Source organism: Balaenoptera ricei, chromosome 2 (genome assembly GCF_028023285.1).
Source record: "Balaenoptera ricei isolate mBalRic1 chromosome 2, mBalRic1.hap2, whole genome shotgun sequence".
NCBI classification, from domain to species: Eukaryota; Metazoa; Chordata; class Mammalia; order Artiodactyla; family Balaenopteridae; genus Balaenoptera; species Balaenoptera ricei.
The window spans coordinates 100,181,165-100,194,936 of record NC_082640.1 but is presented as its reverse complement, the minus strand read 5'-3'; the positions used below and the strand labels follow the sequence as shown (position 1 = coordinate 100,194,936).

Below are 13,772 nucleotides of genomic sequence, written 5' to 3'. Positions count from 1 at the left end.
AAAGTACACTATCTGAAATGAAAAGTACACTGGATGGGATTAATAGCAGTTTACACACTGAGGATGAAAAGATTAGTGAACTTGAAGACATAGCAATAGAAACTATCTGAAATGAAACAGAGGAGAGAGAGAGAGAGAACACTGTATTAGAGATCTGTGGAATATCTTCAAGGGCCTGATGTATATCTAATTGGAGTCCCAGAAAGAGAGAATAGATGGTGGAGACAGAAAAGTATTTGAAGGTACACTATTTTAAAAATTGTATGGTAAAGTATCTTTCATTAAAATTCATTTTTTTGGTACATAGAAATATAGTTGATTTTTGTATTTTGTTTTTGCATACTCTTGTAGAGATCATTCCCACCAGCAGTGTATGAGAATTCCAGTTGCTCTGCAAACTCATCAGTACTTGGTATTGTCATTTTTTTCTTTTTAAAAAAAATTTATTTATTTTATTTTTGGCTGTGTTGGGTCTTCGTAGCTGCACACGGGCTTTCTCTAGTTGTGGTGAGCCAGGGCTACTCTTTGTTGCAGTATGCAGGCTTTTCATTGCCGTGGCTTCTCTTGTTGCGGAGCATGGGCTCTAGGTGCACAAGCTTCAGTAGTTGTGGCTTGCGGGTTCTAGAGCGCAGGCTCAGTAGTTGTGGCGCATGGGCTTAGTTGCTCTGTGGCATGTGGGATCATCCCAGACCAGGGCTCAAACCCGTGTCCCCTTTATTGGCAGGCGGATTCTTAACCACTGTGACACCAGGGAAGCCCCATTTTTTTCTTTACTTTCTTTCTTTTCCTTTTCTTCTCTCTCTCTCTCTTTTTTTTTAGTTTTAGCCATTCTAATGGGTGTATAGTTGTATCTCATTGTGGTTTTAATTTGCCTTTTCCTGGTGACTGATGATGTAGCATCTTTCCATATGCTTTTTTGCCATCTGATATTTTCTTTGGTGAAATATCTAAGTCTTTTGCCCATTTATCAAGTTGTTTGGTTGTTTTTTTCTTAATATTCAGTTTTGAGAGTTTTAAATATATGCTGGATATAAGTTCATTATCAGATATGGAATTTGCAAATGTTTTCTACCTATTTGTGGTGTATCTTTTCATTCTCTTTATAGTGTCTTTTGAAGAACAGAGGTTCTTTTTTTTTTTTTTTTTTTTAGAGAGAGAAAGCCTTATTTATTTATTTATCTATTTATGGCTGTGTTGGGTCTCCGTTTCTGTGCGAGGGCTTTCTCTAGTTGTGGCAAGCGGGAGCCACTCTTCATTGCGGTGCGTGGGCCTCTCACCATCGCAGCCTCTCTTGGTGCGGAGCACAGGCTCCAGATGCGCAGGCTCAGTAATTGTGGCTCACGGGCCCAGCTGCTCCGCGGCATGTGGGATCCTCCCAGACCAGGGCTCGAACCTGTGTCCCCTGCGTTGGCAGGCAGACTCTCAACCACTGCGCCACCAGGGAAGCCCCAGAGGTTCTTAATTTTGATGAAATCCACCTTATTAATTTTTCTTTTATGGATTGTGCTTTTGACATTATATGTAAACATTTTTTGCCTAATCCAAGATCACAATGGTTTGCTCTTATTTTTTTTTTCCTAGAAGCTTTATAGTTTCTGATTTTGGATTTCGGTCTATGATCCATTTTGAGTTGCTTTTAAAATAGGGCACAAGTTATGAATTGACATTAATTTTTCTTTTTTGCATATGGATACCTAATTGTCCTGGTGCCATTTGTTGAAAACATTATCCTTTTTACATTGCGTTGCCTTTACAACATTGTGGAAAATCAATTCACCATATATTTGTGGGTCCATTTCTGGACTCGTTATTCCATTGAACTATGTGTCAGTGCTTTCCCTGATACCACACTGTCTTAATTACTGTCTATTTATAATGAGCCTTTGCCTTAATCTTCTCAGGCTGCCATAACAAAATGCCATAGACTGGGTGGCTTAAACAAGAAATTTATATTCTCATAGTTCTGGAGGCTAGAAGTTTGAGATCAGGATGCTAGCATGATCAGGTTATGGTGAGAGTTTTCTACCTGGCTTGCAATCTGCCGTGTTCTTACTGCATCCTCACATGGCCTTTGTGCTTACACAGAAAGAGATACTTCTCTTTTTTCCTCGTTTTATAAGACCACTAATCCCATCACGAAGACAGCACTCTCATGACCTAATCTAACCCTAACTACTTCACCAAGGCCCCATTTCCAAATACCATCATATTGGAACTTATGGTTTTGACATATGAATTTTGGAGGGACACAGTCAATCCATAACAACCTTGAAAACAAGTACTATGAATCTTCCCATCTTGTTCTTCTTTTTCAAAATTGTGTTGACTATGCTAGTTCCTTTGACTCTCCATATAATTTTAAAATCAGTTTGTCAATTTTTATTTAAAATCTTTGGGAAGAATTGACATTTTAACAGTATTGAGTCTTTTAATTCATGAACATGGAATATGTCTCCAATTATTTGTTTTCTTTGATCTCGTTCACCAGGGTTCTATAGTTTTCAGCATACAGGATGGGGGTGGGGGTGGGAGGGAGGTCCAAGAGGGAGGGGATATAGGTATACATATAGCTGATTCACTTCACTGTACAGCAGAAACTAACACAACATTGTAAAGCAATTTTACTCCAATAAAAATATAAATAAATAAAAATAAAGTAAAATAAAATAAAATAAACCTAAGTATTTCACGTTTTTTGGTGCTCTTGTAAATGGTACTCTTTTTAAAATTCAGTTTCCAATTGTTCATTGCTGGAATGTAGAAATACAGTAGATTTTATTTATTGATCTTGTATCCTGTAGCCTAATTAAACTCGCTTATAAGTTCTGGTTGTTTTTGTTTTGTTTGTAGATATTTTGAGATTTTCTATGTAGAAAAGTATATTGTCTGTGAGTAGAGATAATTTTCTTTCTTCTTTCCAATCTGTATGTCTTTTAGGTCTTTTCTTGTCTTATTGTACTCTCTAGACCTCCAGTATGCTGTTAAATGGCAGTGGTGAGAGCATTCTTGTTCCTGATCTTAGGGAGAAAACGTTTATTTAGTTTTTCATGATCAAAAATGATGCTAGTTGTAGGGTTTTTTGTTTACCTTCTTTATCAGATTGAAAAAGTTGCCTCTATTCCTAGTTTGCTATAAGTTTTTATCATAAACAAATATAGAACTTTGTTAAATCCTTTTTCTGCATCTACCGGGGTAATAATGTGGCTTTTCATTTTTAGTCTGTTGATGTGGTAAATTAGATTGATTTTCAAATGTTGACTAGCCTTTCATTCCTGGGATAACTTCCACTTTGTTATTATACATTATTCTTTTTACGTATTGCTGGATTTGATTTACTAGTGTTATGTTGAGGATTTTTTTCATGTTACGTTCATGTGGAATGTTGATCTGTAGTTTTTTTTTATGTTACCATCTGGTTTTTGTATCAGGGTATTGCTGGCCTCCTAAATGAGTCATCAGTGTTCCCTCCTCTTTTACAGTCTGGAAGAGTTTATGAAAACTGGTATTATTTCTTCCTTATGCCCTCTGAAAAAAAATGCACAACCTAAAAGTTGAGAGTTATGTTTTGTTCGGCGGACTTTCTTAGGACTTCAAGCCCAGGAGGCAGGATCTCAATTAACTCTGAGAAACTGCTCCGAGAGGGTGAGGGGGGAGCTCAGATATGTAGGAGTTTTGCAACAAAGGGCAGGTAGTCGGAAGTCAAAAGATTATTGTTAATTAAAGAAAACCAGATATCTCAAGTTAAGGAATTTAGCGCTTTTCTATGGGAATATGCAAGAGTCCTGGCTCTCTGAAATCATTCCTTTGATATGCACCTCAGCTATCTGGGGCCAGTATCCTGTATGTTCTCATCCTGAGTTCCCTCAGGGCTTACGAGCTCATCATTGGAGGTGGCTGCAATCGCTGATGACTGTGCATTCCTTTGTTTACAGATGTGGCAGGCAATATTTTATTTCTCACTTAGATATTTGGTAGAATTTTAATATTTGAAGACATCCGGGCCTAAGTTTTCTGTGTTGGAAGGTTTTTAAGTGTACATTCTTTAATAGATATAAGACTATGCTGATAATCTACTTCTTCTGAAGTGAGCTTTGGCAGTTTTGAGTCTCATGGAATTTGTTTCATTTAAATATTTGAATTTGTGAGCATAGAGTTGTTTTTATTATTCCCTTATTATCTTTTTAATGTATGTAGGAACTATAGTGGTGTCCCCTCTTACTCCTGATATTTGTAACTTGTTTCTTCTCTTTTTTTCCTTCACCATTCTAGCTAGATACTTATCAATTTAATTGTACTTTTCAAAGAATCAAGCTTTTCATTTCATTGATCTTCTTTATATTTTTTTTTCTCCTGGTCTCACTTTCCTTGTTTTCTGCTCTTAATTATTTCCTTCAGTCTGTGTCGGGTTTGATTTACTCTTCTATTTCCAGTTTCTTAAGGTGACGTTTTAGATAATTGATTTTAGACCTTGTTGTGGGTTTGTTTTCTAGTATAAGTACTGCTTCAGTTGCATCTCATAGATTTTGATTTAAGATTTTTTTTTTTGATGTGGACCATTTTTAAAGTGTTTATTGAATTTGTTACAATATTGCTTCTGTTTTATGTTTTGGTTTTTTGGCTGTGAGGCATGTGGGATCCTAGCTCCCCGACAAGGGATCAAACCTGCACCCCCTGCATTGGAAGGTGAAGTCTTAACCACTGGACTGCCAGGGAAGTCCCCCCCCCCATAGATTTTTATTTTATTTATTTATTTATCTTTAAATTTATTTATTTATTTATTTGGTTGTGCTGGGTCTTAGTTGCGGCAAGTGGGCTCCTTTGTTGTGGCATGAGGACTCCTTAGTTTCGTCATGTGAACTCTTAGTTGTGGCATGCATTTGGGATCTCGTTCCCTGACTGGGGATCGAACCGAGGCCCCCTGCATCAGGAGCACGGAGTCTTAATCACTGCCCCACCAGGGAAGTCCGGGATTTTGATATTTTAAAATTTTGATCAATTAAAATGTTTCTAATTTACCTTGTGACTTCTTCTTTGAGTCATGGGTTATTTACAACTATCTTGTCTAATTTCCAAATATTTGGGGACTTTCAAGGTATCTTTTTGTTAAACATTCCTAGTTTAACTCCTTAATTGCCTTAGAACATATTTTGTATGATTTCAATTATTTTAAATATTCCAAGGTTTTTTTTTTCCCCCTAGAATATGGTCTGCCTTGGTGAATATTCTGTATACTCCTAAAGTCAATGTATATTCTGCACTTGTCAGGTGAAATGTTTAAATATGTCAGGTCAAGTAAATTAATGATGTTGTTTAGATCTTCTGTTTTCTCATATTTTTTTCTATTTATGCTATCAATTATTGAGAGAAGAGTATTAAACTCTCCAGCCATAGTTTTGTACTTGCCTATTTCTCCTTTCACTTTTATCCATTTTTGCCTTGTATCCTTTGAAGCTACATTATTTAGTCCATATGAAACAGGAGGGAAGGGGGCAGGGCACAACCTTTAAAAGAATGACATAGCTGTTGAAGATGTGACATAAACTGGTTAGAACCAACTAGGTCCAAGATGGTGGAAGATTCAACTTCCAGTGGACCTTGAGCCTCATTATACACTCATTGTAATACATTAACATGCTAAATGACACACCTACCAGCACCAAGACAGTTCCAAGGCTGACCATAAAAGGCCGAAAAGTGGGTGGTGGCTCAATTCCTGGAAATATCCGCCCCTTCCCCAAAATAGTTGCAATAATCTTCCCACTCATTAGCCTATGAAATTACCCAGCCCATAAAAACTAACCACCCCATATTTGGGGCCCTCTCGCCTTCTGAGATGACCCACACTCTGTCTGTGGAGTGTGTTTCTCCCAAAGCCATTCTTGCCTTTTGAGAGGGACTGTATTCTGTCTATGGAATGTGTATCTCTCTAAATAAATCCACTTCTTACCTACCACTTTGTCTCTCACTGAATTCTTTGTGTGATGAGACATAAAGAACCTGAGCTTCGTTAAGTCTTGAGACCAGGTGTGTGACCTCAATTAAAAGACAGTGTGGGGCTTCCCTGGTGGCGCAGTGGTTGGGAGTCTGCCTGCTAATGCAGGGGACACGGGTTCGGGCCCTGGTCTGGGAAGATCCCGCATGCCACGGAGCAGCTGGGCCCGTGAGCCACGGCTACTGAGCCTACGCGTCTGGAGCCTGTGCCCTGCGACGGGAGGGGCCGCGATAGTGAAAGGCCCGCGCACCGCGATGAAGAGCGGTCCCCGCACCGCGATGAAGAGTGGCCCCCACTTGCCTCAACTAGAGAAAGCCCTCGCATGAACCGAAGACCCAACACAGCCAAAAATAAAATAAAATAAATAAATAAAGTAGCTATAAAAAAGAAAAGTGCTTTAAAAAAAAAAAAAAAAAAAGAGGGTTGGTCTTATATATCCTCATATTAGAAAAAATAAAAAAAAATAAAAAAAAAAATAAAAGACAGTGTGTTCAAGTCCCCATCTGAGTTGTGTGGTTTCACATACACATTTAGGATTGTGATATAGTCTTGGTGAACTGACTCCTTTCCATTAATGTAATGTTCCTTTTTATCTCTGGCAATATTCTTTGTTCTGAAGTCTACCTTTCTAATATTAATATAGACACTCTAGCCTTTTTTTTTGGTATTAACATGATATGTCTTTTCCCATCCTTTTACTTTTATTCTGTGTTTTTATATTTAAAATGGATTCCTATAGACAGCATATAGTTGGGTCTTGCTTTTTTTTTTTTTAAATCCAATCCGACAATCTCTGTATTTTTTGGTATGTGTAAACTATTTATATAACGATTGACATGTGTTGACTGAAAAAAAATGCACAACCCAAAAGTTGAAAATTATGATTTATTCGGTAGACTTACTGAGGATATAAGCCCAGGATAATACAGCTTCTCAGATAGCTTTGAGGGATTGTTCCGAAGAGGTAAGGGAAGAGCCCGGATGTATAGGAGTTTTTGAAAAAGAAAAAAAAAAAAAGAAAAAACAGGTAGTCAGAACATCAAAAGATTACTGCTAATTAAAGAAAGCCAGACTTTGAATGTAGCACTTTTCTATGTATGGGAAGATGCAAGAGTCTGGGCTTATTGAAATTATTCCTTTGATATGCACCGTAACTATCTAGAGCCAGTATCCTGTTCTTTCTCTGTCTTGAATCCCCTCAGGGTGCGCCGCTGGGGTGGTTGCAGGGGCTGATGGCTTGAGGCCTCAACATCCTTTGTTTACTGACATGGCAGGCTGAAAGGACTCTAGAGTGAAACCTAGAGGAGTTAAGCTCACAAACCGCAGGATCTTCACTAGTGATTTTGTCTCAACAGACCAGCTTTGGAGTGGGGAACAAAGCTTTCAAACCCAAAGAAAAAGGAGCGACAGATTGTCAGCCTCCAACTAACATCCCAACCAGGTTTATGTACGTACAAAACTTATACTTACAAGTACTTACTTAATTGGGAATTAAAGGAAATCTCACCCTGAAAATGACTAAGATGGAGCTCTTTATTGTGTTTGCTGTTAAGTTAGAGAAAGCCGGCTTGATAAAACAACTCTTCAGAAACATTTGGCAGTCAGTTGAATAGACTGGGATTCTAAACAGGGAATTCCCAGAACTCTTAATTTTCAGCTTAGTTGGAGATCATCTCACTGATACAAAAAGGCAAATTAAAGAAAATATAGCTGGGCAAGTCAATCTTTTAATATCATTTAGGTGGCAGACCAGTTTTTTGGAGAATTAAAAGTAACTCTTTGTCTTGCAAATCTCTACAAATCAGAAATGTAAATACAGTCCCCAGTGACCTGAGACAGCCTAATTCACTCAATCAGGTAGAACCTGAAACCAAGGGAGAACAAAAAAGGGAAATAAGGGCTTTTTAAACTCAAACCACTGGAAAGGCTCCCCCAGCCCAAATCTGATTCATAGCCTCCGTAAGGGTTTATCAAGGACAAATACAAATCTTAAAAGTCTTTTCCACAAATAGTAAAGCCTTAGTCATCTGAGTAAACAAATTTAACTTATTTCAACTGTAATTTATAAACTAGTAAGTTTATATTGTAATACCTGATTCATAACTAAGTGTTAAAGTGAAGCTATGAGATCTCTAGTTTTGTCTGTTTATATGTCTGTATGTACATTATACATATGAAATGTCTCTAACCTCCAGAAAATATTATCAAAACTAAATTTATAAAAGAGTTCTATCTAACTGACTTAAAAGTAAGTGCTTACAAATTAAATGTTTCTAAATATAAAGGAAGCAGGCCAGAATGACTTTCAGGTTCACGTAATCTAGGAAATATTAATATTAAATTAATATCTGGTATTAAGGCTAGCTTAAGCTTGTTGATTTAATCAATATAGACATGTCTTACTTTTATTGTACCTAGGTATACTGAAGGTCAGTAAGTTCATGTTATTTCTATTGCAGAGTTTATCAGCAAAAAAAAGAAAAGAAAAAGAAAAAAATTAACTTGGTATGATGATATTTTCATAAGTTATAAAATAAAGATAAATGAGGTAAGAATTTTCATGTGCAGTCTTTAGGAATAATTATGTTTTGGGTGTGTCTATCTAAAATAGTTTCTCCAGATTTTTTTTTTCTTTTTTGGCTGTGTTGGGTCTTCGTTGCTGCACGCAGGCTTTCTCTAGTTGCAGCGAGTGGGGGCTACTCTTCGTTGCAGTGAGCAGGCGAGATGGTGCCTTCTCTTGTTGCAGAGCATGGGCTCTAGGCGCGTGGGTTTCAGTTGTTGCAGCACACAGGCCCTAGATCATGAGGGCTTCAGTAGTTGTGGCATGCAGGCTCAGTAGTTGTGGCGCACGGGCTTAGTTGCTCCGTGGCACATGAGATCTTCGAACCCGTGTCCCCTGCATTGGCAGGCAGATTCTTAACCACTGCGCCACCAGGGAAGTCCCTCTGATAACTTTTAGATCATACTGTTACTCAAAAAACTGTGTTTGCCTCTTGAGCCAAAAGATACAGCCAAGCCAAAGACTGGGAGAAGGAAGGATTTATTACTTGCAGCAAGTAGGGAGAACATCAGGGATCTTTCCCAAAGCACTGTCTCCCCAAACAGCAAAACTGGGGAAGTTTTAAGCTAAGGGTACATGCATATTCACGAAGGGGCTTGGGTGGTGTATGCGTATTCATGAAGGAGCTTGAGCAGAGGAGAATTCAGCATAGAATTGGGGCAAAGGTCAACAGAGTCCAAGCTTCAGTTGATTGAAGTCAGAAAAGGTCAACATCATCATTCCATCCTCTACCTGGGTGGGGTCCTTAGTTCCTGCAGAGCTCAAAGATATGTATCAGATTGTTATGTACATCCCTTGAGAAGGAACCAGGATCTATTTTATCCCTGAACTATTGTTTCTTGACTGTTTTTCCTTTGTTCCTGTATTCTCTCACTTCCCTTAAGATCATTAATTACTGAGACATGATTAAGGGCAAGCACTGTGGCCAGGCTTAGACCACAAACTGACTTAGGCCCACAATGGCTTCTCTTATGTCAGGAAAGCCATACCTGGTTCTCTTTCTCCGGGGACCCCCTCCCCTATCTGCTTACAATACCACTGAACTAGGTAAGAAATTACAAAACTCTAATGAAAAACATGATGACTTCATCCAGATCAATAGGAATGAATTACCTGGGGCTGAATGAACTGATAAATATGGTTTATAATGTTATGACTTTTTTCTGAAATATACTGGCTAAACATCTTGAGGCAGTTGATCATATACTTATCTCTACATAGAATAATTATAATAGAGCAACTCTAGATATGGGAAGAAGCAACAAGGGAAAATACTTCCTGGATTATAAGAGACTAGTAAGAAAAGAGAGCCAGAGAATTTCAGATTATCAACAGGGCCTAATCCAAAAAAATCCCCAGCACATTGAGTGGCCTATCAACAGAATCTTCACCTGATCCAGCAATGAGCCTTCCTAGGGTAGTGGGACAAAATTGGTCATGAAATGCCTACCAAATATTGGTCAAATTTATGTCCAAGAGAGGGTGCTGTGGACAAAGAATGTCACAAGCCATTTTATTATAGTAAATAAAGGATGTTGAGGCCATCAAGCCATCAGCCACTGCAGCTGCTCCTGATGGCGCACCTGGAGGGAATTCAGGATGTAGAAAAAAACAGGTTACTGACCCTAGATTGTTAAGGTTCGTATCAAAGGAATAATTTCAATAAACCCAGACTCTTGTCTCTTCCTATTCACAGAAAAAGGCTAAATTCATTAACTTGCAATGCCTGGTTTTCTTTAATTAGCAGTAATCTTTTGATGTTCTAACTATCTCTTTGTTTGTGTTTGTTTTTTTGCAAAAACTCCTCTATATCCTGGCACCTCCCTTACCTCTTTGGAACAGACCCTCAGAGTTATCTGAGAGGCTGTATCCTGGACTTAAGTCCTCAGTAAGCCCACCAAGTAAAACATAATTTTCAACTTTTAGATTGTGTATTTTTTTTTTTTTTTCAGTCGACTTGTCTTTCCCTAGATTTGGGGATAATTGGTTGCCCTGCAACCTCAGGTCACTGATGGGTTAAAGAAAATTGTAAATTTTCAGATTATCTGAATTTTTAAAATTGTTGTTATGAAGATGGGAGCAAGACTTTTCCAGCTTTCTACATCCTAAACGGAAGATAGAAGTTTTATTCTGCTTTTTACCCCTAAATTTTTCTCTCTGTGCTGTTCAGATATTTTCTCTTGACCACTCCTTGAGTTCACTCACCCTGTCTTCTGTTTTATCCAGTTTGTTAAACCATTTTAGTTAGTTCTTTTTTTTTAATTTATTTTTTTATTTTTGGCTGCATTGGGTCTTCGTTGCTGTGTGCAGGCTTTCTCTTGTTGCGGTGAGTGGGGGCTACTCTTTGTTGCGGTGCGCGGGCTTCTCATTGCAGTGGCTTCTCTTGTTGTGGAGCACGGGCTCTAGGCATGTGGGCTTCCGTAGTTGTGGCACGCGGGCTCAATAGTTGTGGCTCGTGGGCTCTAGAGTGCAGGCTTAGTAGTTGTGGCTCACAGGCTTAGTTGCTCCGCGGCATGTGGGATCTTCCTGGACCAGGGCTCGAACCCTTGTCCCCTGCAGTGGCAGGCAGATTCTTAACCACTGCGCCACCAGGGAAGCCCAGTTAGTTCTTAATTTTAATCCCTAGAATGTGCATTTATTTTTTACAAATTTTAATTGTCTTTTCTAAATCTCCATCTTTTCATCTATTTCTCCACCTTTCCCGTTATTTTCTTGAAAAGATTAATCATAGTTATTTTAAAGTCCCTGTTTGATATTTTTAATATTTGAGTCATTTACGGATTTGTTTCTATTATTATTATTTTTTTTAAGAATGTCTTGTTCTTTTAAATTAGATGCTGGACATTATAATTGAACATTTGTAGAGGCTCTGGATGATATGTTATATATGCTTAAAGAAGGTTAGCATTTCTTTTGTCAGGAAGATAGGGTAGAAATAGACTGACTTGATTCTGTTGAGCCTTTGTTTTATGTTTGTCATTTCGGCTTTGTCTTTCCCCTAGGGCATAGTGTTTATTCTTAAGGCATGTTTCTTATTACTAGGCTATGGCCCCTTTAGGGTCTCAATAGAAAGCCTGATGTGTTTATCAAGGTCCAAAACAAACGCTTGTCTCTCCAGTACCACACAGTTGCTGAAATCTCTGCTCAGGTCTTTTTTTTTTTTTTAATATATTTATTTTATTTATTTATTTTCGGCTGTGTTTGGTCTTCATTGCTGCGCGTGGGCTTTCTCTAGTTGCAGTGAGCGGGGGCTACTCTTCGTTGTGGTGCCCAGGCTTCTCATTGAGCTGGCTTCTCTTTGTTGGGGAGCGCAGGCTCTAGGGGCACGGGCTTCAGTAGTTGTGGCACGTGGGCTCAGTAGTTGTGGCTCGCGGGCTCTAGAGCGCAGGCTCAGTAGTGGTGGCGCATGGGCTTAGTTGCTCCGCGGCATGTGGGATCTTCCCTGACCAGGGCTCAAACTCGTGTCCCCTGCATTGGCAGGCGGATTCTTAACCACTGCGCCACCAGGGAAGTCCGTCTGCTCAGGTCTTTCAGCACTCCAAATACTGTTTTTCACTGAGTTTCTTGGTGTCTTGTTCTGAGCATCTAAAATTTTTGAGTTGGCCAATGACTTTGAAATTGGTTGCAGGTTTTTAGGCTCCTTCTTCATTGTTCTCTTTTAATGATTTTTTTCCTCCAAAAAGAAAGACTGCTTGAGCATTATTTCTCTGCATTGTGATTTGAAAAATAAAATGCCCTCAGATAAAGAGCTAGGATGAATGTGGAACTCAACTGGTATGCTTCCCTTCTCTCAAGGATCAAAAACCTTCAAGTCCTGCTTCCATTGGTTGCTCTGCAGTGCCTTCATCTGTTGATTTATATATTTGTCTAGCCTTTTTAGTTGTTCTCAGCAGGAGGGTTAGTTAAATGTAAGTTACTTCATTAAGACCAAAATTGTAAGTTTCTATATGCTCTCTAGTTCCCCTTGTTTGTACTAGTAATCAAGGAGAGGTCAAAGCAGGAAGGATAAAATCATTTATTATTTATACCCTACTTATTTCCCAAATGGGTTTGAGGCAGGCCACCTGGTTTTCCAGGAGCAACCCCTAGACTTTAGGAGAGCTCTAAGGCCAAGCTTCCATGGAAATGACCATAGCTAGCCTCCTGTCCTGACTCTGCCCTAACCAGCTGTATGACTTTAGACAAATTGCTCGTTTTCTTTGAATATAATTTTCTCTGTACCTAAAATAGTATTAGTAGTTGACTTGCTTACAGGAATATTATGAGGATGAGCAGTGAAAGTACAGGAAAATCTTTTGAAAAACTGTAAAAGGCTGCAGAGACAGAAGCATCTCTTATATTTCACCCTACAGCCCAGAAATAGCACAGAACCAGGAGTGAGGATCCCAGGATATTGGTTTGGCTTAGCCACTAACTAGCTGTTGACCCTGGGTAAATCATTTCATTCTTCCTGATCTGTACTTTGAGAGAGTTTATCAAACTGTAAATGATAAGAGAAAAAGAAAACATTTAAACAATGAAGCCCAAGCCTGTGAGCCAGCAGTTACTCAAGGGGAGGTATCAGCCAAATTAATTCTCTTCCTCTCCACAGTTGGGTGTTATCAACTGTACCTGCATTTAAAAGAAACTTGGATCTGCTGGAAAAGTGAGATGAGTGCTGTAGGCTGCATTTAGAAGATGAACATGGATTTTTCACACCTTCTAGAGGAAAAAGAAAGAGGGAAGAGGAAGGGCAAGAGAAGACAGATGTGATCACTGGCATCATTTCACCTGGACTGAATGCTACGCTCTGTGCCTATAACTATACCTGGGCTTGACCCCAGAACTGGCAATTTTCTAAGGTAAAAATGAAAACAGAGATGAAGTGTGAGCTAGGATGAGTCAGAGAGACTTCACAGTCATACTGAGATTGTAATCAGATGTCAGCTTGAAAATATCTTTAATTTTCCTGAGTTTCTATAAGAATGTACAATAGTATACTACAACTGCAAGTTTACCTACTGTTTTTCAAATTCTTTTTCTGTATTCAATTACTTAATTTTCCTAATCATCTTGTCAAATGGCATTGGGCAATTAGGCAGGGCAGGAATAACAGAAGGGGCCCAGAGAGGCAAAATGAGTTGCTCTAGGTTGCAGAATATAACACACATTTACTCTGGTAGGGCTTTTATGTTTGTGTGTGTGTGTGTGTGTGTGTGTGTGTGCGCGCGCGTGCGCGCA

At 38.8% G+C, this 13,772-nt stretch overlaps 1 protein-coding gene across 11 annotated transcripts in view; it reads left to right on the top strand.

Moving 5' to 3' along the window:
- The window catches only part of SLC28A2 (solute carrier family 28 member 2), an 81,778-nt gene that overhangs the window by 26,224 nt on the left and 41,782 nt on the right, over positions 1 to 13,772 (top strand). For 9 of the 11 annotated variants that reach the window (XM_059913385.1, XM_059913384.1, XM_059913386.1 and 6 more), the window contains one exon: positions 13,144 to 13,393. The exons of 1 other annotated variant lie outside the window; for it this stretch is intronic. In XM_059913385.1, coding sequence (XP_059769368.1) covers positions 13,332 to 13,393 — 62 coding nt within the window. In that variant the 5' untranslated portion in view covers positions 13,144 to 13,331. Of the gene's footprint in view, positions 1 to 7,360; positions 7,440 to 13,143; positions 13,394 to 13,772 lie in introns of those variants that run through there. One more of the 11 variants, XM_059913380.1, reaches the window with a different exon arrangement.